Here is a 24,474-nt window from a genome sequence, read left to right as displayed (position 1 = left end):
AGGTTGGAGGCTATGGAACAGTCAAATGGAGGGTCTCAGTGGCAGCTGAGCACGCTGGTGTGGAGACCTCTGCTCTGAAAGTATGGATTTGGGTCATTGTTGTATAAGTGGCAATTAAAGCCAGGGGAGTGCTGGGACCCCTCTTCTATAGCACTCTGTACTTATCTCTACCATGATATTTTTACACCCCATAATACTGGCTGCCTCCTTAGCTAGACTCTGAGCTCCTTGGGGACAGAGCCCAAGAATCCTCAGGGCTGGTTCTGTGTCCAGTAGTTCGTACGGGTTTAGTAAGTATTTGAAGGGTCTGAACCATGGCTCTGCCACTCACCTATTCTAAAACTAAAGTTGCTTAACCTAAAGGCACTTCAGTTTTATCAACTGTAAAATGAAGAAAATATCCACCTTATAAGTTTGTTATAAATATTAGATGAGCTAAAGAACATTTGATACCTCAATAAATGTTAGGTCCCTTCCATCTTATTGAATGGAATCTAAAACAAATCTTTTATGGAAAACCAACTATAGATAAAACCCTTTCAGTTTTTTGAAGACTCCAGCTTCATTTCTTTGTGTTTCTCTTATTTCCTTTAAGAAATAAATAATAATTATTTACTTTGCATTTAGGCTTGAGTGCTCTCCTTAAAACACCAAATGGGCAATTGTTCTTCACTGTAGTCTAGAGAGATGAAAGCTATTATGAAAACTCTATGTTCTAATTGTTGCTAATGCAGTTAAGCATAAAAGTACATCTGAATCCCTTTGCTGTACACCTGAAACTAACACAACATTGTTAATCAACTATGCTTCAATTAAAAAAAAAAAAGTACATCTGACAAAGCCACAAGTCCGTTCCACTGTTTTCCTAAAGTACATCTGACAAAGCCACAAGTCAGTTCCACTGTTTTCCTGTGAATCATAAGACTCAAAGACTGAAAAGTAAATATTTTCTTAATATTGAATCTAGTAAAAGTCATAAAACACATAACGGGGGCTATTTTCATTTTGAAACATCTAGTTTGGTTTGGATGCAATTAACGAATTATAGGCCTGGCTTGGGAATCATATTTTAAATATTTTCTCCAGGTTTCAATGTATCCACACCTTTCTTTGGGTTAACAGAGTCCCTTTTCTAGTTATATTAAAGACTTTTTTGAGAAGGAATACTTAATTGATTAGTGGTTTTGGTTAGAAAAATGCCAAATAAATTGTTTTAAATTGCTAAGAGCAGAGAATAAAAACTGTGAATGTGAGAGTATTCATTTCCAGTCAGTAATAGACTGGACTTGCTACACTCATAATTTAATATTTTGCTAATAAAGAGATAGAGAAATTGTGGTTATTATAAACTTACATGGAATGTTACCAAGTTCTGCATAGAGGAGAAGGAAGCAAGAATTGGGAAGCCTGGATTTGAGGTTTGGTAATAACTCACTTTGTCACTTTGGGCAAGAACGTTAACTCTGGGCCTTAATTTTCTCATATGAAAAATGACCTTGGACTAAGTTTTCTGCCTGCTTAAAAACTTCTATGATTCTAACTGTGTGACTATGAAATGAATGATGGTATAATTTGTCTTGATGGGGTGATGGGCCGGTCAGATCCATTCCCCCAAATGAACGAATCCAGTATATGGCTTCATCAGTTTAACTGTGAGACAAACACAGATGCATCTGGTATTTGACAAACGACCAGAGAAAGTTATGGTTCACATGGACCGCAGGTTAGTCAGGGCCACGTGCTTTACAAAGGGAGTCCCGTGAGGACTGTTTTTAATGAATGATTCCTGGCCTCATTTTAAATAAGGAACTTTTCAGGAATGTGTTGAGGGACAGCGGCAGAAATCTATCACCCAGATTTTCATCTCTGCTCTGCCACTGACAGTGGTTGGTGACCACCGGGTCTCTCTGCAGCTCTCTTCAGGTCTGCAAACACGGGAGCATGATTCCACAACCAGTGCTGTGCCTGGTTTCTAAGGGGGGCTTTCTTAGGACCCAGGATGTTACACTGATTCTCTTATGCCTTTGGAAACTTTTGACATTTAGATTAAAAGGATTTTGGCCAAAAATTCAATCAAACTGATGACTGCTTTGAATTTTCTGATGGATTTTGACTCTAAATATGGAACAGAAGAGGTCCCAAACTAGGTTTTTATCATTTCTCTCCTGGTCTGTAAGAGCCCACCACCCAGAGTTCATATCAGAACCTTCCTTCCACTGCTGCTGTCGAACTCGCCTTAGCTACACATCTGAAAGCTCTCCATTGCTCTGAGAATCCCAACCCAAAGTATACTGGTTTAATTTATTTCATTTCCATGTGCTTTTCGATAATATGTGTGCTTTTAATAAAGCTAGTAAGAGATGAGGAGTTACATTTCACTTAAAATCTACTTAATGTTTTCATCTATGTGGATGTTATATTTAGGATGCATCACAGGTGGCTGCTTTAATGGCTCTTACTGCTTCTTAAAAATTAATAGATTAGAAATATAAGCCAAAATTATTTTAAGGTATAATCTCAGTGCCCCAGAAGTGTTTCTCAAAGACATTAACAGCTATTTATGTAGTTAATTTGGTAGTGACTCATTAAGAAATACATTTCTGTTCTCAGGTCATCCTGAAGGCACCAATTTTAATCTCAGCACTTAACCTTCAGACACATTTTCCTCTCTCATTTATAAATAATAACTGTATAATAAAGTCTGCAATCTTGGGAGGAAAGCCAAGCAAAATGAGAATGAAATGCTATCACCCCACTTTTAAATCTTCTCAAGTCAGGCCCAAGGTTAGCCTGGGAAGGGAGAACTGTCTCAAGGGGCAGGTGTCACCTCTTATCTGTGTTTTAAGTATGTGTTCCTTACTTTTAATTAGGTTTTTGTTGTTGTTGTTTGAGTATTGTTTTCATTCATGTCTAAGGACGATATTGCTGACAAGATCACTTCCTAATTCAGGGATATACAGATATAGAGGTTAAATTTCATTAATATTAACCTTCAGGGTGTTTTCAAATCCTTTCACATAGTACAAAAATATTATTGTGTAGTTAATGTCATTCAAGATAGGTTAGGCTACCTAGAAATAATTTTTAATTAATTAATTTTTTTATTGAAGCATAGTTAATTTACAGTGTTGTATTAGTTTCAGGTGTACAGCAAAGTGATTCAGTTATACATATATATGTATTCTTTTTCAGATTCTTTTCTCACATAGGTTATTACAGAATACTAAGCAGAGTTCCCTGTGCTATACAGTAGGTCCTTGTTGTTTATCTATTTTATATATAGTAGCGGGTCTATGTTACTCCGAAATTCCTAATTTATCCCTCCCTCCCCCCTTCCCCTTTGGTAACCATAAATTCGTTTTCTATGTCTTGTAGATAAGTTCATTTGTATCATTTTTTTTAGATTCCACATATAAGTGATAGCATATATTTGTGTTTCAAAATAATTTAAAAGAAACATTCTTTAGAGTATTTACATCAGCTGTTCCTGCCAGTGATAGACTCCAGGCACAGCCATTTAAAAAATGCGTATGGATAAAATCTAAAGGTGCTGACTTACATAACCGAGCCTCCGGAAAGACCCTTAACTTTGCTGGGCCTTCTCTTCATAAGCTGGGGATAAACTGATCTGTCTTATAGGAATCTTAATGAGGATTGTAAAGCCCTCAGCAGAGCGTCTGGCACATAGCAAGTGCCTAATAAATTGTAAATATTATTAATATTACTTATTTACTACTTTAATTTTTGAATTAAATTAGTAACTTAATTAAATTAATAATGAATTAAATTATTTTTTAATATTTACTATAACTTTTCTCTTTTAAAGGAAGTTTTCTGGGGTGCCCATCTTTCCTATTTCTTATGATTAACTGGTACCTTATGTTCCTGCTTAGACTTTGGTAAAATTATGAATTTGGCAGAGTTAGACTCCCCTTGCAGCACTTCTTATTCCCCCCACCCCCATGGCACCCACCCCAGCAGTTCTCGTCCAGCGCCCCCCAGAGTCCCCATTTCTGAAAGCTTTGGATGCGGCAGCTTTCACCACAGTCCCTCTGAAGGTGTGGCAGATGTTGGCTTAAGAGGCTCAGTGAAGGCAGCTCAAAATAGATGAAAAGAATGGGGCTGGGACCTCTGAGATCTTGGTTGAGTGTCTTTGGCTAAATTAACTCACTTCTTTTCAACCCCAAATCCACCATCTGTGGATTGTTGGGAAGATTGACTTAAAAGCGCAAGGACTTTTGGAGAAGGGTATGCAGACAGTAGTTATCATGAAGCCTCCTCTTTCAAACTCAGTTCAGCTGCTTCCTCCATAAAACTGTTGCTGACAGAATGCTGCTCCAGCCCCCCTCTCACCCTAGATAGAACAGATCATACGCCTTCTTGAGCTCCCACTGTACATGCCCCTATCATAGCAACTGTTTGTTTGCATTTCTGCCTTAGACATGCATTAGACAGTTTTTGTTTTAAGTTTCCAAAATGTTGTGATTTTCACACTCTCATAAAACACACAGAAGCAACAGTGAATCATGTTTCAAATTGGTATAGCTGATTTGTATACTATCGCTGTCATATTCTACCATGTTTCCAGTAATCTCAAATCATTCTGTTTTCCTCTGATATGTTAAAACATTGAGGAGATAAAATAATTTCAGCGCTGGGCATATTGTGATGTGGAAGGAAGGGGTCACATCTCCTCAGGGACCTCTCAGAGGCTACAAGACCCTGTTGTATTTAGCTCTGAATATCCTGTATCTAGTATCTGATACATAGCAGGGGCATAACAACAGCTGAGTAAATAATTGAAAGAAAATTCTTTAATAGGGACTCAGGAGGACCCCAAACCTTCAAGATCTAAATGAATATCAGCAAAGATTCAGATTTCATAATAGGAGCTAAGGAAGCTATTCAGGATCTCCCAGCACTCCACAAGACACACTATATAGTGCTTGGCCACTCCAGGATTGTGTGCTTTTCCACACAATAAAGTGTTTTTTTTTTTTCATTGCAATCATTGGCTTCCTATATAGATAAGAACACTAAAAAGCATACCTGTCATCATGTATCCATGATAGCAAGTCTTCTTTTAAAAATCTACCAAGAGGGGCTTCCCTGGTGGCGCAGTGGTTGAGAGTCCACCTGCCGATGCAGGGGACACGGGTTCGTGCCCTGGTCCGGGAAGATCCCACATGCCGCGGAGACATAGCCGCTGAGCCTGCGTGTCCGGAGCCTGTGCTCCGCAACGGGAGAGGCCACAACAGTGAGAGGCCCACGTACCGAAAAAAAAAAAAAGAAAAAAAAATATACCAAGATAGCAAAATAATTTTGTTGTAGCATTCTTTCTGTATTTAGATAAACATATTTTAACTGTAATGAACTTTGGTTTGTTATGACTTGTGTTATCATGAATTTATCCTACATAAGAACTCAAATGAATCAAGCTCTTCCTGTGTTTGTTTTCCCCAAAAGGAAAAAAAAGGTTGAAAAGCACAGCATTACAGAATAAGCTCTTTGATCAAAATGTCTGTGTTTGACTAATTTTGTAACCCAGGGCCCAGCATGATGCCTCCCACACAGTAGGGGCTCAATAAGTTTCTTGAATGAATTAACGGTGCAACCCAGTAGGTTAATGCATCCCGGGGACCATTATTCTGAAGAAGGAAAAAATGTAGGCATTTTGGAGTTGCTTTGGCATCACATTTCAAAAAAGTGAATTTCCTTCTTAGGGAAGGCTTACTTTAGGTAGAAACTGAGCCGCGCCATGCTCACTGCCCACCGTTCCCACTGTCCAGAACCAGTAGATACAAGGGTCCCTTTCATAACCCACCATCTCAATATCATGCCTTACATTTTTCTGCCTAGGTAGTTCTGGTAAAATTGTTATCACAAGTTATTACCCTTAAGTCTAACCTCTTCTGAAAGAATAGGTGTCATTCAGGGACTAAGAAATATTTGTCTAGACGTTTGATCCAATCTGTATTTTTATTTAATGTGTAATTGGCAAGAAAATAGCAAAGACAAATTTAAATGCTTGCATCTCTAACCTTGTCACAGTGTCTGAGTATTCATTCATCATCATTATCTTGGATTCCTGCAGCCAGCAGACTTTATAGGAAAGCAAGCACTGAAACAGATTAAAGCCAAGGGGCTGAAACGGAGACTGGTCTGCCTCACCTTGGCAACGGACGATGTTGATCCGGAGGGAAATGAAAGCATCTGGTATGGTGGCAAGGTGAGTGCTGAGGACCCATAGCGAGGGGCCACTGCAGTGTTTCTGCAGCAGAAACTCCTTGTCTCTGTTTCCGTTTACAGTTTTTTGCTAGTTATTTATCTATTGGTGAGATGACACTCTTTTGAATTCTGAAGTGACATTCAAGAAACAGAAATTACTTAACTGAAAGGAAAATGAAATGCTGCTCATTTTGGAAAACATGATATTCTATATGGTTTAATGAAAGAAAATAAACTGCAGGACTTGACATACATGGGACAATGAGGAAGGTATGATTTAGAAGGTAAAATGACCTCTTGGCTCACCACATCTGTATCTGTGAATGCAAGAGAGAGATTTTATAAAGAATGTAGTATTCTGACTTAGCTTCTCAGGGATCTTTCAGGAGGAAACAATTCGTACCTTAGCACAGTAGCAGAAAACAATTTCCAAATGAAAACATCTATGACAAGAGAGGGTTAAACCTTAGTAAATAAAGGGAAAAGTGGAAATCCTTTGGTTCTTCAGGAGGAGTAAGACTACCTTCTCCCTTTGCGATGCTACATTTCACTCTCTCTCTTGGTCTTCAGTAAAGCCAGAGTTAGATAACCTATCAATAGAATTTCACTTCCTCCTCTTTTTATGACTATTTGTAAAACCCAATTTGGCTCAACGTTTTGCTGTGTTTTGGCTGGTGTTATCAGGCAGGGGTTATCAGGCAGGGACACTCAGCTTAGATTAGACCATGTGGCGACCACAGGGCCTTCAAGACTCATCTAAACATTTGCTCTGTATTGGGCAGGGTCTGCTTGGTCAACACCCAAATACTCAGATATTCTATTCCTAGGTTGTTTTTTTTTTTCCTTACGCACTACAGCCTACTTAATACTTGTTTTCATTTTCCCCATCTCTTCAGTGACAAAACGAGCACTGGAGGAGGGGAGAGCCAGTGGTGTCAATTTCAGCCTTTGGATTACTAAAGATATGGCCATTTGGGCTGAGGCAGGGGTCAGTTTGACATGGAAATAACATCTACAGAGTTCCTACTAGTGCTGGATATTTTTATGTACTCTCATTTACTTTTTAAAAAATATTTATTTATTTAATTTATTTATTTGTTTGCATTGGGTCTTAGCTGCGACATGCGGGCTCTTCGTTGTGGCACGCGGGATCTTTCATTGCGGCGCTCAGGCTTCTTTCTAGTGTGGTGCGCAGGCTCCAGGGCGCATGTGCTCTGTAGTTGTGGCACGTGGGTGCCAGGGCCTGTGGGCTCTGTAGTTTGCGGCACGTGGGCTCTCTCCTTGAGGCGCGTGAGCTCGGTAGTTGTGGTGCACGGGCTTAGTTGCCCCGTGGCATGTGGCATCTTAGTTCCCTGAACAGGGATTGAACCCACGTCCCATGCATTGGAAGGCAGATTCTTTACCACTGGACCACCAGGGAAGTCCCTCTCTCATTTACTTTTACAACACCCCTCCAAGATATGTATGATCATTCCTATTTAAAGATGAGGCTTTGGGGCTCAGAGAGATTAAGTAACTTGCTTGAGGTTACACAACTATGACATGTGATTGACGAAGCTGATTTCTGACCGAGGTACAGTTGGACTTTGAATTCTTATCCTTTCTTCTAAGACATGCTGAATACCCCCATTTGCTCTCTTCTTTGTCTCTGATGGCCCACTGTATTCTCCTAAGCACTTCATTATATACCCACAGTTCTTGCACATCTAAGTAACAGGTGGATGTTATAGTTTTAGATTCTATGAAGCCAATAGATCTTTTCTCAGATCTGAAGCTCTTTCTTCAAATGCCTCACCTTTAATTGTGTTGTTTGCTCTTCTGTTTGAACAATTCCTACTCTTACCTCCTGGTCTCCACTTTCTGTTTCTGTTCTAGATCTCTGGTTCAGCCCTCTTTTTTTTTTTTTTTTTTTTTTTTTTTTGCGGTACGTGGGCCTCTCACTGTTGTGGCCTCTCCCATTGCGGAGCACAGGCTCCGGATGTGCAGCCTCAGCGGCTATGGCTCACGGGCCCAGCCGCTCCACGGCACATGGGATCTTCCCGGACCGGGGCACAAACCCATGTCCCCTGCATTGGCAGGTGGACTCTCAACCACTGCGCCACCAGGGAAGCCCCAGCCCTCTTTTCTTAATATGTTCTTTCTCTGATTTAAGATTTGCCCACAATTTCCACTGATAACTACGTCTGCCATTAAGTAACTGCTTGAGCCTCTCTGGGTCTCAGTGTTCTCACCTACAAAATGAAGCCACTGAATGAGATAATGTCTAAGATGCTTTCCGCCTCTAATTAATTTTTCCCTGGTCGTTACACTTCCCTCACCTCATCTTTTTGTTCTACATTTTTCACTCTATTCTCATCCAACTATCTCAGTCTTCCTAATACGGTCTGCACTCATACTTCTACTGATAGTCTGTTTTACTTGGCCATGGAATGAACGAGAAGCTCTGTCATAACATTCTGTATGCAACCCCACATCGACCATGATCAACTGACAGATTTGTAGTCATCTTAAATGTGACCATACCCAAGTTAAAAAACTGGAAACCTGTACCTTAAACTTATACAATATTATATGTCAATTGTATCTCAACAAAGCTGGAAAAAAAGAAGAACCCTGGAAACCCAAGCTCCATTTATTTTTATTGAAGTATAATTGCTTTACAATGTTGTGTTAGTTTCTGCTATACAATGAAGTGAATCAGCTATATGTATACATATATCCCCTCCAAGTTCCATTTTTAAATTTTATTCCCTTTGCCTCATTTGTGCACTGCGTTTACACGTTATATTTTTCATCTTTCCTATACGTGCCACCTGTTTATAGAGCTGCTAATGCAATTGTAATTTTAGTTATTAGTAATATTTCTCTTAAATTTCCTGATATCAGCTTGTCTGTTCTTTGATGCTTAGTAGGATCCTCCTTTTATCATGCAGATGACACTCTCTGATCTTCCTTATCTCTAGAATGATATGAAATATTTTTTAATTTTTATTTCCTGAATTTGGACTTGTTCTACCTTTTATATTTGGTATTCTATTCATGCAGATATTTTCAATACTAGCGATAGGGTACATGTTAATTTATTTGTTCAACAGATCTGAGTTCTAGTATGTGACAGCAATATTCTAGGCACTAAGAAGGCAGCAGTGAACAAAACAGACAAGAATCTCTGCCCCTATGGAGCTTATATTCCAGGAGAGGGAGAGATAAACAGTGAACATAAAATAAAATAAATAGCATGTCAGAGGGCAGTGAATACTTTGGGGAAAAATAAAGTCTAATTGGGAGATGGGCAGTGCTAGAGGGAGGGATTATGATTTTAAGTAAGGCTTTATATAAAAAAATCAAGGCATAAGTGTGGGCATGGGAGGGGTTTTAATTAGTTATAAAAGCAGCTTTGCTGGGAAGTAAGTTTTGAAGAAAAGGCTTTTGAGGAAGGAAGTTTGAAGAGTTTAGAAAGTCTTCTTTTTCATTATTAATAAACTAAAACACACAGGGACAGCCAAAGAAGCATAATATATCATCCAATTTAAATTATGTTCCCTCTTTCAAAGGTTATTTACCATGTTCTCTTCTCTGAGTCTGTTACAGGCGTCTTTAAGTCTCATAATGAAGAGAAGAATGAGACAAGGCTAAAAATAAGTGAGGATTGTTTACATTGGTAAAAAGAAGGCTGATGTTTGATTTCACAAAGAATATGAGAATCTACTAGGCAAAGGGCGAGGGTGGTTCTTGTGATTCACTGAGCAAAACAAAGCCATGGATTTCATTGAATCTGGAAGATTTTAAGGTCAAATGATATAGAATTTATGCCAGGGAAAACCTTTCCCTGGAGACTTAGTAATAAGATAAAAGGAAAGGCCAGTTTTCTAAAATACTTTGGACCATCAACCCCTGGATTAGAGAGAAATTAAAGGAGAAATGAAAGTAATCGAGCAGAAAGCAAAGCATTCAATAACTATTTTAAGACTAGCACGCACAAAATAAACATGCTATTTCTTTAAAGTTACTAATGCAGAAATAACTGCAAGAAGAATCACTGCTGAGATTTTAAGAGATGGGAAGGCCCAAGGAGATGGGGCACGCAGCCTCTGAAGAGTGATTGTGGGTTTTTTATCCAGTGAGTTAGGGGATTTGACCAAGAGATTCGTTCAGGATTCTTCCTGTTTTCTTAAGATGCCCAAGAAAACCAGGTTAACTTTCCCAGAGCTCCAAACACAAATCTCTGTTTTAGAGACTCAGAAGTGAAACCAAAGTTACCGAGAAGGTCTTTCAAAAAAGGGATGATTAAAACTCCAGCCACCCTGACCCAAATCCCAGTTTTATATCACGGAAATATGATCTAGAGGAGAAAAGCCATTTTGAAACATGTGTGTTATCTCAGCAATACCTTGGCAGTTAATAATCTGCCAGAGAGAAACTTTTACTAATGAATGCATTCACTTTTTTAAATCACCAGAACAAGTTCAGAAATTATATGGAGAGCTTGTGATTTGGGGTTTCAACAAGATAATTAAAAACTGGGGCTACAGTGATAGGAGTCTGTACTTAATATCATAAATGCATAAGAGACTAGAAATGCTATAATATGACTGTTGACTGTCGTGAGCCCTTTGCTGAGGCAGCTGAAATATCACCAGGCTGATTCATGTCCGTGGATGTTTTTGAGCAGCAGCTATAAGCAGCCGCTGTGCTGGACAGTAAGGCTGTAAGGATGAGTGCGATGTTGCGTAGCCAGGAGAAGCTGTTTTAAGTGGGGCTATGTATCATTTTGCTTTTGTTGTCTTCCTTTTACTTTTTAAAAATGTGGTGTTTACACATATACAATGGAATATTATTCAGGCATAAAAAGAAACAATATTGAGTTATTTGTAGTGAGGTGGATGGACCTAGAGTCTGCCATACTGAGTAAACTAAGTCAGAAAGAGAAAAGTAAATACCATAGGCTAACACATACATATGGAATCTAAAAAAAAAAAAAAGGTTCTGAAGAACCTAGGGGCAGGATAGGAATAAAAATGCAGACATAGAGAATGGACTTGAGGACACGGGGAAGGGGAAGTGTAAGCTGGGACAAAGTGAGAGAGTGGCATGGACGTATATAAACTACCAAATGTAAAATAGCTAGCTAGTGGGAAGTAGCTGCATAGCACAGGGAGATCAGCTTGTTGCTTTGTGACCACCTAGAGGGGTGGGATAGGGAGGGTGGGAGGGAGACGCAAGAGGGAGGAGACATGGGGATATATGTATATGTATAGCTGATTCACTTTGTTATAAAGCAGAAACTAAAACACCATTGTAAAGCAATTACACTCCAATAAAGATGTTAGAAAAAAAAGTGGTGTTTAAACCAGTATTGTAATTTGTTTGCATTTTACTCTGTTGTTCCTTTTCTTGCATCTTTTCCTTCAGCTAAGAGTTGTGGAAACCAGATCTAATCTTCTAATCAGGATTGTTATATAGATTTTATTTTTGGTAGCATAAAATTATTGTTTTATCTCCTAAATTTTAATTCCTTGTTCAGTATTTTTCTCTGATTTGCCATCCCAAGTTATCCTATTTCATCCTTGTTAATTTTGATCATTCACACAGAACTCCATGTCTCCACTCATGTTGGAAAGTTTTATCCCCCTTCTCTACCCACCTAACTCCACCTACCTTCAAAATGTAGAACAGGGCTTCCCTGGTGGCACAGTAGTTGAGAGTCCGCCTGCCAATGCAGGGGACACGGGTTTGTGCCCCGGTCCGGGAAGATCCCACATGCCACGGAGCAGCTCGGCCCGTGAGCCATGGCCGCTGAGCCTGTGCGTCCGTAACCTGTGCTCTGCAACGGGAGAGGCCACAACAGTGAGAGGCCAGCATACCGCAAAAAAAAAAAAAAAAAAAAAAAATTGTAGAACAAATCCTGGCTTACTTATGTTGCCTACCTTGGCTTCCTGGTTATTGTTTCTCATGTCTGTATGTTAATTCCTCAACGAGGCAGGAAGCTCATGAGGGTAGGAACCAGACCTCTACTCATTCTCCAGAATGTCTAGCAAAATGTTTTGTACATGGTAAAGCTAGAGAGGGTAAAGTTAACATTTATTTAAGTGCCTAGCAATTACCAGGAATTGTTAAATCTGTATATATTCATATAGAAGATTCACTTCACATTGCCTATTGATATATTAATAGAGTTTAATTCAGCACTATGCTGGCAGGCCATTTTCTAAATGCCAGCAGGAACAGTTGACTAGATTTGCATTTGGATTTTTAGATTTTTCTCCTTTGTATCTATTATTGCCATGCTAGTTTGATGGAAGAGAATTTTTTAAAGTTCAAAATGAAAATATTTGATTCTTCCTATCAGATCTCTTGGCATGAAACTGAACAAAATAGTACTAGGTATTAAGAAACTAGATGTAATTATTTAAAACTGAGAAATTTCAGAGCAACATGGATGTGTATTTTGAGAATTGTTTTTCATAAGTTTTAAACTTTCATTAAGCTTCTCAAAAAAGTGAAGTTTTCCTCCTAGTGTTATCCTCACAGACAGCATATCATAAAACTCTGTAAGTTGAACGTATCTTTTGAGAATTTTCATCTAGAGAGGAGGCACATAAAGCTGTGACCAAGATGCTGAGGATGGTAGGGTCTTGTTTTTCAGGTGGTTGGCAACACGACCTCCGGAAGCTACAGTTACAGCATCCAGAAGAGTCTGGCTTTCGCGTATGTCCCTGTAGAGCTAAGTAAAGTGGGACAACAAGTGGAAGTTGAATTATTAGGCAAAAATTACTCAGCAACCGTCATACAAGAACCCTTGGTGTTGACGGAACCAATCAGAAACAAGCTTCAGAAAAAAGGTGGAAAGGACAAAATTTGAAAAGACTTTGAGAAGGCAACTGAATTATGGTTGCTATGTGATTGTACTGAAAATGATAACTGATTTGCTGGGGAATAGGGGAAACCAAAAATTTATTTCAAAATCATCAGAATCTTAAAACCATCCTCTTGTTTCCTAAGCAATATAGAATAATGGATGAGTGATTTACATTGTTGTTTCAGATGAAGAAATTTGAAGCTAATGTTTTTACTATTCTATATTGTTGTTTACGAAACTCGGCAAAACATTTAAGTGTTTGCTAACATACCATCATTATTACAACTGAAGTAGAAAACATTATATAATTTTAGAAACATTTGTATGTGGTTCTTGTTAGCTAAAAACAAATTATGTTTTGTTTTTTTTTTTTACAAATTATGTTTTCATAAAGACAAAAGCAGTATTGTTGATGGATTTACTTCATTGAAAAATACTAGTTGAATAAGGGATCATTTTACTTTTTCATAATATATCTAGGAAGAAAATAGTAAAATTTAATATTGGTATATGTAACATTTTTATTCAATTCCTTGAAATATTTACTTTCTTAATCTCTTCCCTGAAAGCAGTTTTATGGGACGTCATTATTGTCCTTTCAAAGGTTGTTTTAGAAGAGAAATTGCAAAAGAGGACAGTCTTCCAAAGGAAACGGTACTTGTAAACCTTCTGAGATGAAGCCGAAACATAAATTGTGCCAGTACAAACACAGTCTGAATACTGAACACCTCTCTTTGGGAAAGAATTAATGCAAGTTGACATCACATTGTGCCGTTCTGAATATCATTTCACAAACATTTGACAAAGCAGGTCAAACAAGAGCTTTAAGAGCTGACAGGATTGCCCTTAACATTGTGTACAGCAAGGAAAAAAAGCCATTTAGAAATTATTCTTTGATGTACCTCTTGAAATTATTTGGGTTTAGTTGACAGAATAAATCAAATTTTTCATAAAAGGTAGTTTGTCATTTATCATTTGTTCTACACACACACTTGCTGCCTAGGAAAAGTTCAGTAAATAGGTATTAAAGAAGCTGAATGTGAAGCATAATAAGATTCTATAGTTAGAGTAGATTTTAAAATAATTTCTTGACTTGTAAGTTTTGAAAACATGCCAAATTTACATTTAAATGTTTTATAAAAGTAATCATGTATCAGAACTCTTCAGCATGCCATTCATTTATCTTTGGTATCTCCTCTTACATGAGAAATGAAGGAAATCTTTTTGGTAACAAACATTTGCTAATTATTAAGAATGTTATCCAGACCCTCTCTCCCAGTTCTGGTATAGGGTATAGGTGCTTTTCATTCTCTGCCTCTCTGTAGCCCAATTGTTAATTGTGTTAAGACTAATGAAAGAATTGAGAAAATATAATGCTACATCAGTGGCACAATTTAATAGTTACCTAAGTTGTAACTTTTCAGTAACTAGTTACTGGAAAATTATTTACATAAAATATTATTATAGCAGACTCTAATCAAAGGAACAGTACTCAGAACTTGTGGAGAAGGCAATTGACAATGCAAAAACAAAATCTAAAGAAATGGTCATTTATTTTAAAAAGTCAAATTTTAAAGAATGCCAGGAGAAACAACAAAAGATGCTGATCTTACATTGCTAGAAGAAATCAGTAAAGCAGTATTTGAATGCCTTCATCTTTTTCACCAATAATTGGGCACTTGTTCTAAAGCAATAGATCAAATAACGTCAAAGTTTGTTACCATTCAGCCACTTTCTCTGATTTTTAGCAGATGAAGAAAAACTTCAGAAGTTTTTACTGTATGTAATAGAAATGTATGATGAATTTTCTGATGAAGATATTTTAGTGGAAACTTTTTAACTATAGACATGTTTGAAAGCCACTATAATTGTTCCCAAAGAACCAAAGGCAATATTGCAATTCCTGGAGTTTGTTGTGAAAGATTTTTATGAATTTCTGCCAAACTGGTCATTATGTTAAAGTCCTTTCCTAGTTGTTTTTACATCTGTTGCTCAGGTAAAAGAAACTTTTGAAATTAAAAGCTTAAAAAATGTTCTTCTATCAACTTTGTGCAAAGATAACTGGATAAATCTGCCTATACTGTCTGGTAAATATTAATATGCAAAGAAAAAATTCAGTGAAGTCACTGCAAAGCTTAAAAACAGAAAAGGTTTATTATTCACAGGCAACAGACCACTTTATTACAATAGACCAATTTGTGGGTATAAATATTTTCCTTTTTCAAAACTACTTAATATAATTTAAAAATATTAACCCCTTGCTTTTTCATACTATAACATTTATTTTATTTCTATTTTTCTTATTTATTACTGGCATGACTATATATTCAAAGTTAATAGAAACTTGTCACTCTTTGCATTTCTTTTCTGGTTGTTATTATTTCATTTTGCGATTATTACTAAAAATAATTGTGTCATGTAAACGGGGCAGAGAATCATTAAAAAGTGGTCATCCAGGGTGGCTTCTTCGCTCACAAGTCTGGCACCTCACTAAGGTTGATGGCAACACCTGGGACTGGCAGGGCACCTCTCTCCATGTGGCCTCACTGTGTGACTAACTTGCCAGGTAGTTCAGAGGAGGGAACTTAACATGGAGAACCAGCGAGGGATGCCAGCTGCCAAGCTGACACTAGGACCATACAGGGAGGGGCTGCTAGTGGGAGCAGGAACCATAGAAGAGATATATCCACACCGGTGAAGATGCTGCCCGAAGCAGACAGAAGGGAAGAAACACCCTGGCTTGTTTCTTCCTTCTACCTTCCAGTCTCTCACAAGTGTCTCCCACTGGATGAACCTAGCTGGGAGCCTGGGATATGTAGTTTGTAGGGTTTGGCCCACCTGTGATACAGAGCAGAGAAAAGAAAGATCATGAAATGGATCGCATCGCAAAGGACAATGACTGGCATACAACACCAGCGTTCTGTTCAGCCCTGGCCAAAGGGTCAAGAGGTGCAAACATGGCTACTAGCATGGAAGGAGGTCATGGGATGGGCTAACACATTTAAAAGGGCTACTTACATTATAATTTTTAAAAAGCATGGTGTATGGACTTCCCTGATGGCGCAGTGATTAAGAATCCACCTGCCAATGCAGGGGACATGAGTTCGAGCCCTGGTCCGGGAAGATCCCACATGCCGTGGAGCAACTAAGCCCGTGCGCCACAACTACTGAGCCTGCGCTCTAGAGCCCGCGAGCCACAGCTACTGAGCCCACATGCCACAACTACTGAAGCCTGCACGCCTAGAGCCTGTGCTCTGCAACAAGAGAAGCCACTGCAATGAGAAGCCTGTGCACCGGAATGAAGAGTAGCCCCCGCTTGCCACAACTAGAGAAAGCTCGCACGCAGCAATGAAGACCCAACACAGCCAAAAAAATAAATAAATAATAAATAAATTTTTTTAAAAAGCATGGTGTATTACAATACACAACGTGCTATTATTTAGGTTCAAATTGGAAAAAATGTAAACATTTAAATTGCATTTATATATTATAGACTATCTCTGGAAGAGTAACACTAGTATTTCTGGGGAGGGGTTGAAATTTACTTTTCACTATATGCCTTTTTAGATTTATTTAAATTATGTACATGTTTCACTTTTTAAAAGACCATATATAGTGCTTTCTTATCTAGTAAAAGTAGGTTCTTATTTTTTGGTCATATAATGTGACCCTCTATTTTTTAATATTCACATTGGTTTGAGATATTTAAGGATGGCTGGAAAGAGTTGGCTTAGAACTGCTTAAGAAATTGGTATACAATATAAAAAAATTCAATACAGATAAAGTGAATGCAATTCAGTTGTTGTATATAATATATATTGTGTGAACACTAAGGCTCAGGCTGGGTGAAAGCTGAGGGTAAGGAAAGAAGATACAAGACAAAATGCAATACTAACATCCTGTTTCTTGATCAGGATGGTGGTTACATGAGTCTGTTCACTTTGTGAGAATTCATTGACCTATGTACACTTCTGTGCACTGTCTTAAGTACACAGAAAATGCTATGTCAAAATCTTTTTTATACAAATGGTACTATTTTCCACTATCTACTCTCATCTAGTTGGTTTTGAGGAGGTAGGAGGTGATAAGCAACGGGCAAGATGAGGGGGTCAAAGGAGTTTCGAGTTGGCCATAGCTGTTTTTAGCCAGGCTCTCAATTTCAGAAATAGGGAGAATTTTCAGAGCTAAAAGAAATCTTTCTTCTTTTTTTAAATTGATCCTTTTCCTCTCAATACACACGTGTACACTAACACACAAAACAAAACAAACAATAAACTGAAGGTGCTTCCTAGAGAAAATTACCTTCCTATGTGCTTGGAGACTTGATGATTCTTAATGCCTTGGCAGTAGTTAGCACTGATAGCAGTTAATGCATATAACTGATGCATGTAACTACTGCCAACTTATACACTCATCTCTAAGTCCAGTATATGACCTTACAAGCCTTTAAGAAGACTCTCACCCCCTCACTTAGATATGGTAGAAACAAACCCATCCCAGATCAATTTTCAAAACTAAATATATTTTGAAACTAATTTAATAGCTGACATCTAAAATAACAAAGTATGGCTATTCTTTCTGATATTCAAGTCTATCTCCTTCTGGACTATTCAAAGTAGTATGGGGCAATGAGTAACACCAACCACAATTAACCACATTTCGTTAGTAAACTTTAGTTTTTCTCTCTGAAGAAAGACCTCTTGCCATTCTTATCTCTACCCCAACGGTTAAACCTTTAGAGATAACATATTTAAAATGTTTAGCCTTTGTATACAAAGTTTATCATATTCAAAGGCACTGAAACCAAACAGGTTGAGACAAGCATTGAAACACAGGTATCATGACTTCTGAGCATAGCTTATAGCCAGTTAGCACCATGACAAGCACCTGAGTCTCTGCAAACCAGAGAAATAAAGAAGTACAACAAAAGCATCTATGATTTTCTCAGTGTATGGCCTTCGGGCTTTACAACCATGTTCACTGGGGGATATTTATTCTTAGCACTCTGTTCTAATTTAAAGTGCATTTTACTTTTTGTTTAAATGTAAATTATGTTATTACAAAATTGTTAATAATAATACTATTAGAAACAGATAATATATGCTCAGAGTTTAAAATTTAGGTGTAAGGGATATATTGTGAAAGTCAGTTTCTCTCCTATCCCTGTCTGCAGTCAATCAGCCTATCCAAAGACAACCAATGTTATCATTTCTTCTGTATCCTTCTTGAGATTCTCTGTAAGTATGTAAGCATCTCTCTCTCTCAGTATACGAATATATGTGTGTATATGTACATACATATGTATATATACACACATTTATGCATGTCATTTTAAACAAATGAAAACATACCAAGCATAATGTTCTTTGCCTAACTTAAAAAAATTAACAATATATCTTGAAGATTATTCCATATCATCCTTTTAAAACAATTATTTTGACCAGGCCCCACTATTTACCTTTTTCTAATAAAAAAATAAGGCCAAAATGAATATCTTGATGCATATGATGTTTCTGACACTGAGTGCATCTGAAGGATAAGTTCCTACAACTGGAACTGCAGGACTAAAGTGTATGTGTGTTCTGGTAGAATTCTTCCCCGTAGAGGTTGTGCCACATTTCACTTGTGGTTAGTGTATGAGGGCTTACTTGACCCAAACAGTAAGTTCTCACGAGTGTCAGTGGTATGTTATTGAAGTTGCAACCTGTATTTCTCACTTGAGTGACGTTAACATGTGTTCTCATATATATATATATATATATATATATATTTTTTTTTTTTTTTTGCGGTATGCCGGCCTCTCACTGTTGTGGCCTCTCCCATTGCGGAGCACAGACTCCGGACACGCAGGCCCAGCGGCCATGGCTCATGGGCCCAGCTGCTCCGCGGCATGTGGGATCCTCCCAGACCGGGGCACGAACCCGCGTCCCCTGCATCGGCAGGCGGACTCTCAACCACTGCGCCACCAGGGAAGCCCTGTGTTCATATATTTAATAACCACTTATATTTCCTTTTCTGTAAACGATTATGTTCCTATATTTTGCCTATTTAAAAGGGATTGTTGGTCTTTTTCTTACTGATTTTTAGGAGTTAAGAGATTTTTAACGGTAGGTTAAATGGGTTTTGTGTGGGTTAGAATGCAAATCAGGTGTTTCTAATATCTTTTCTATGTAAAACATATATGCCAAGTTCCAAGCACCCCACCTACCAAATAATTAACTTTAATACCAACTTGTGAGTTGTGAGCTGCCTTTCTTTCAGTCCTAATTTTTGCATTTTCAAACTGATTGGAATGCTTTTTATTTTATATTATTTTATGTGATTATATACTGGGAAAACCCTAAAAAAAAATCAATGATTAAACTAAAACAATAAAATAATTATTTGGCAGAATATAAATTACCAAACAGAAATCAGTAGCCATCATGTCCACAAAAAATAACCAGTTAAAAGATAGAGAAAAAGGTAAAGAAAGCCCCATTTCAGTAGCAACAGAGAAGATAAAATACTTAGGAATAAATTTAACAAGAAAAGTACCGGGGGAGACCTTCAAGATGGCAGAGAAATAAGACGTGGAGATCGCCTTCTTCCCCACAAATACATCAGAAATACATCTACGTGTGGAACAACTCCTACAGAACACCTACTAAGCACTGGCAGAAAACGTCAGACTTCCCAAAAGATATATGTTTTTTTCCATTTTCACTTTTTGTGAGTGTGTATGTGTATGCTTCTTTGTGTGATTTTGTCTGTATAGCTTTGCTTTTACCATTTGTCCTACGGTTCTGTCTGTCTGTTTTTGTTTTTGTTTTTAAATACAGTTCTTAGCACTTGTTTTCATTGGTGGATTTGTTTTTTGGTTTGGTTATTCTCTTCTTTCTTTTTTTTCTTTTTCTTTTTTTTATTTTTAATAATTAAAATTATTTTATTTTAATAACTTTATTTCTTTTTATGTTCTTTCTTTCTTTCTCCCTTTTCTTCTGAGCCGTGTGGCTGACAGGGTCTTGGTGCTCTGGCTGGGTGTCAGGCCTATGCCTCTGAGGTGGGAGAGCTGAGTTCAGGACATTGATCCACTAGAAACCTCCCAGCTCCACGTAATATCAAATGGCGAAAGCTCTCCCAGAGATTTCCATCTCAACACTAAGACCAAGCTCCACTCAACAACCAGCAAGCTACAGTGCTGAACACCCTGTGCCAAACAACTAGCAAGACAGGAGCAAAACACCCCCCATTAGCAGAGAGGCTGCCTAAAATCATAATAAGGTCACAAACACCACAAAACACAACACTGGACGTGGTCCTGCCCACTAGAAAGACAAGATCCAGCCTCATCCACCAGAACACAGAAACTAGTCCCTTCCACCAGGAAGCCTACACAACCCACTGAACCAACCTTAGCCACTGGGGACAGACACCAAAAACAACAAGAACTACAAACCTGCAGCCTGCGAAAAGGAGACCCCAAACACAGTAAGTTAAGCAAAATGAGAATACAGAGAAACACACAGCAGATGAGGGAGCAAGGGAAAAACCCACCAGACCAAACAAATGAAGAGGAAATAGGCAGTCTACCTGAAAAAGAATTCAGAGTAATGATAGTAAAGATGAGCCAAAATCTTGGAAATAGAATGGAGAAAATACAAGAAACGTTTAACACGGACTAGAAGAACTAAAGAGCAAACAAACAGTGATGAACAACACAATAAATGAAATTAAAAATTCTCTAGAAGGAATCAATAGCAGAATAACTGAGGCAGAAGAACGGATAAGTGACCTGGAAAATAAAATAGTGGAAATAACTACTGCAGAGCACAATAAAGAAAAAAGAATGAAAAGAATTAAGTACAGTCTTAGAGACCTCTGGGACAACATTAAATGCACCAACGTTCGAATTGTAGGGGTCCCAGAAGAAGAGAAAAAGAAAGGGACAAAAAATATTTGAAGAGATTATAGTTGAAAACTTCCCTTATATGGGAAAGGAAATAGTCAATCAAGTCCAGGAAGCACAGAGAGTCCCATACAGGATAAATCCAAGAAGAAACACACCAAGACACATATAAATCAAACAATCAAAAATTAAATACAAAAAAAAAAATTAAAAGCAGCAAGGGAAAAACAACAAATAACATACGAGGGAATCCCCATAAGGTTAACAGCTGATCTTTCAGCAGAAACTCTGCAAGCCAGAAGGGAGGGGCAAGACATATTTAAAGTGATGAAAGGGAAAAACCTACAATGAAGATTACTCTACCCAGCAAGGATCTCATTCAGATTCAGTGGAGAAATTAAAACCTTTACAGACAAGCAAAAGCTAAGAGAAATCAGCACCACCAAACCAGCTTTACAACAAAGGCTAAAGGAACTTCTCTAGGCAGGAAACACAAGAGAAGGAAAAGACCTACAATAACAAACCCCAAACAATTAAGAAAATGGTAATAGGAACATACATATTGACAATTACCTTAAATGTAAATGGATTAAAAGCTCCAACCAAAAGACATAGACTGGCCCAATGGATACAAAAACAAGACCCATATATATGCTGTCTACAAGAGACCCACTTCAGACTTGGGACACATACAGACTGAAAGTGAGGGGATGGAAAAAGATATTCCATGCAAATGGAAATCAAAAACAGCTGGAGTAGCAATTCTCATATCAGACAAAATAGACTTTAAAATAAAGACTATTAGAAGAGACAAAGAAGGACACTACATAATGATCAAGGGATCAATCCAAGAGCAAGATATAGCAATTGTAAATATTTATGCACCCAAAACAGGAGCACCTCAATACATAAGGCAAATGCTAACAACTTTAATAGGGGAAATTGACAGTAACACAGTAATAGCAGGGGACTTTAACACCCCACTTTCACGAATAGACAGATTATCCAAAACGAAAATAAATAAGGAAACACAAGCTTTAAATAATACATTAAACAAGATGGACTTAATTGATATTCATAGGACATTCCATCCAAAAACAACAGAATACACTTTCTTCTCAAATGCTCATGGAACATTCCCAGGATAGATCATATCTTGGGTCACAAATCAAGCCTTAGTAAATTTAAGAAAATTGAAATTGTATCAAGTATCTTTTCTGACCACAATGCTATGAGACTAGATATCAGTCACAGGAAAAAAATCTGTAAAAAATACAAACACATGGAGGCTAAACAATACACTACTTAATAACGGAGTGATCACTGAAGAAATCAAAGAGGAAGTCAAAAAATACCTAGAAACAAATGACAATGAAAACACAGCAACCCAAAACTATGGGATGTGGCAAAAGCAGTTCTAAGAGAGAAGTTTATAGCAATACAATCCTACCTCACGAAACAAGAAATATCTCAAATAAACAACCTAACCTTACAACCTAAAGCTATTAGAGAAAGAAGAACAAAAATCCCCCAAAGTTAGCCGAAGGAAAGAAATCATAAAGTTCAGATCAGAAATAAATGAAGAACAAATGAAGGAAATGATAGCAAAGATCAATCAAATTAAAATCTGGTTCTTTGAGAAGATAAACAAAATTGATAAACCATTAGCCAGACTCATCAAGAAAAAAAGTGAGAAGACTCAAATCAATAGAATTAGAAATGAAAAAGGAGAAGTAACAACTGACACTGCAGAAATACAAAGGATCATGAGAGATTCCTACAAGCAGCTATATACCAATAAATTGGACAACCTGGAAGAAAAATGGACAAATTCTTAGAAAAGCACAACCTTCCAAGACTGAACCAGGAAGAGATAGAAAATATAAACAGACCAATCACAAGCTTTGAAATTGAGGCTGTGATTAAAAATCTTCCAACAAACAGAAGCCCAGGACCAGATGGCTTCACAGGCAAATTCTATCAAACATTTAGAGAAGAGCTAACAACTATCCTTCTCAAACTCTTTCAAAATATAGCAAAGGGAGGAACACTCCCAAACTCATTCTATGAAGCCACCATCACCCCGATACCAAAACCAGACAAAGATGTCACAAAGAAAGAAAACTATAGGCCAATATCACTGATGAACGTAGATGCAAAAATCCTCAACAAAACACTAGCAAACAGAATCCTACAGGACATTAAAAGGATCATACACCATGATCAAGTGGGGTTTATCCCAGGAATGCAAGGATTCTTCAATATATGCAAATCAATCAATGTGATAAACCATATTAACAAATTGAAGGAGAAAAACTGTATGATCAGCTCAATAGATGCAGAAAAAGCTTTCAAAAAAATTCAACACCCATTTATGATAAAAACTCTCCAGAAAGTAGGCATAGAGGGAACTTACCTCAACATAATGAAGGCCATATATGACAAACCGACAGCCAACATCGTTCTCAATGGTGAAAAACTGGGGACTTCCCTGGTGGCGCAGTGGTTGAGAGTCCGCCTGCCGAGGCAGGGGACACGGGTTCGTGCCCCGGTCTGGGAAGATCCCACATGCCGCGGAGCGGCTGGGCCCGTGAGCCATGGCCGCTGGGCCTGCGCGTCCGGAGCCTGTGCTCCGCAACGGGAGAGGCCACAACAGTGAGAGGCCTGCATACCGCAAAAAAAAAAAAAAAAAAAAAAAATGGTGAAAAACTGAAACCATTTCCGCTAAGATCAGGAACAGGGCAAGGTTGTCCACTCTTACCACTATTATTCAACATAGTTTTGGAAGTCCTAGCCACAGCACTCAGAGAAGAAAAAGAAATAAAAGGAATACAAATTGGAAAAGAAGAAGTAAAACTGTCACTGTTCACAGATGACATGATACTATACATAGAGAATCCTAAAGATGCTACCAGAAAACTACTAGAGCTAATCAATGAATTTGGTAAAGTTGCAGGATACAAAATTAAGGCACAGAAATCTCTTGCATTCCTATACACTAATGATGAAAAATATGAAAGAGAAATTATGGAAACACTCCCATTTACCATTGCAACAAAAAGAATAAAATACCTAGGAATAAACCAACCCAAGGAGACAAAAGACCTGTATGCAGAAAACTATAAGACACTGATGAAAGAAATTAGAGATGATACCAACAGATGGAGAGATATACCATATTCTTGGATTGGAAGAATCAATATTGTGAAAATGACTCTACTACCCAAAGCAATCTACAGATTCAATGCAATCCCTATCAAATTACCAATGGCATTTTTTACGGAACTAGAACAAAAAATCTTAAAATTCGTATGGAGACACAAAGACCCCGAATAGCCAAAGCAGTCTTGAGGGGAAAAAACAGAGCTGGAGGAATCAGACTCCCTGAATTCAGACTATACTATAAAGCTACAGTAGTCAAGACAATATGGTACTGGCGCAAAAACAGAAACAGAGATCAATGGAACAAGATAGAAAGCCCAGAGATAAACCCACACAC

General features: G+C 37.8%; 1 protein-coding gene across 1 annotated transcript in view; it reads left to right on the top strand.

Annotated features, from left to right (window-relative positions):
- Positions 1-16,216, top strand: part of DMGDH (dimethylglycine dehydrogenase) — a 63,336-nt gene extending 47,120 nt beyond the window's left edge. The window contains exons 15-16 of the mRNA XM_030842791.3: positions 6,095-6,229; positions 12,875-16,216. Coding sequence (XP_030698651.1) covers positions 6,095-6,229; positions 12,875-13,090 — 351 coding nt within the window. The 3' untranslated portion in view covers positions 13,091-16,216. The remainder of the gene's footprint in view (positions 1-6,094; positions 6,230-12,874) is intronic.
- The last annotated feature ends 8,258 nt before the right edge of the window (positions 16,217-24,474 follow it).

The sequence above is a fragment of the Globicephala melas genome, chromosome 3 (genome assembly GCF_963455315.2).
Source record: "Globicephala melas chromosome 3, mGloMel1.2, whole genome shotgun sequence".
NCBI lineage: Eukaryota > Metazoa > Chordata > Mammalia > Artiodactyla > Delphinidae > Globicephala > Globicephala melas.
This window is presented reverse-complemented; position numbering and strand designations above follow the sequence as displayed.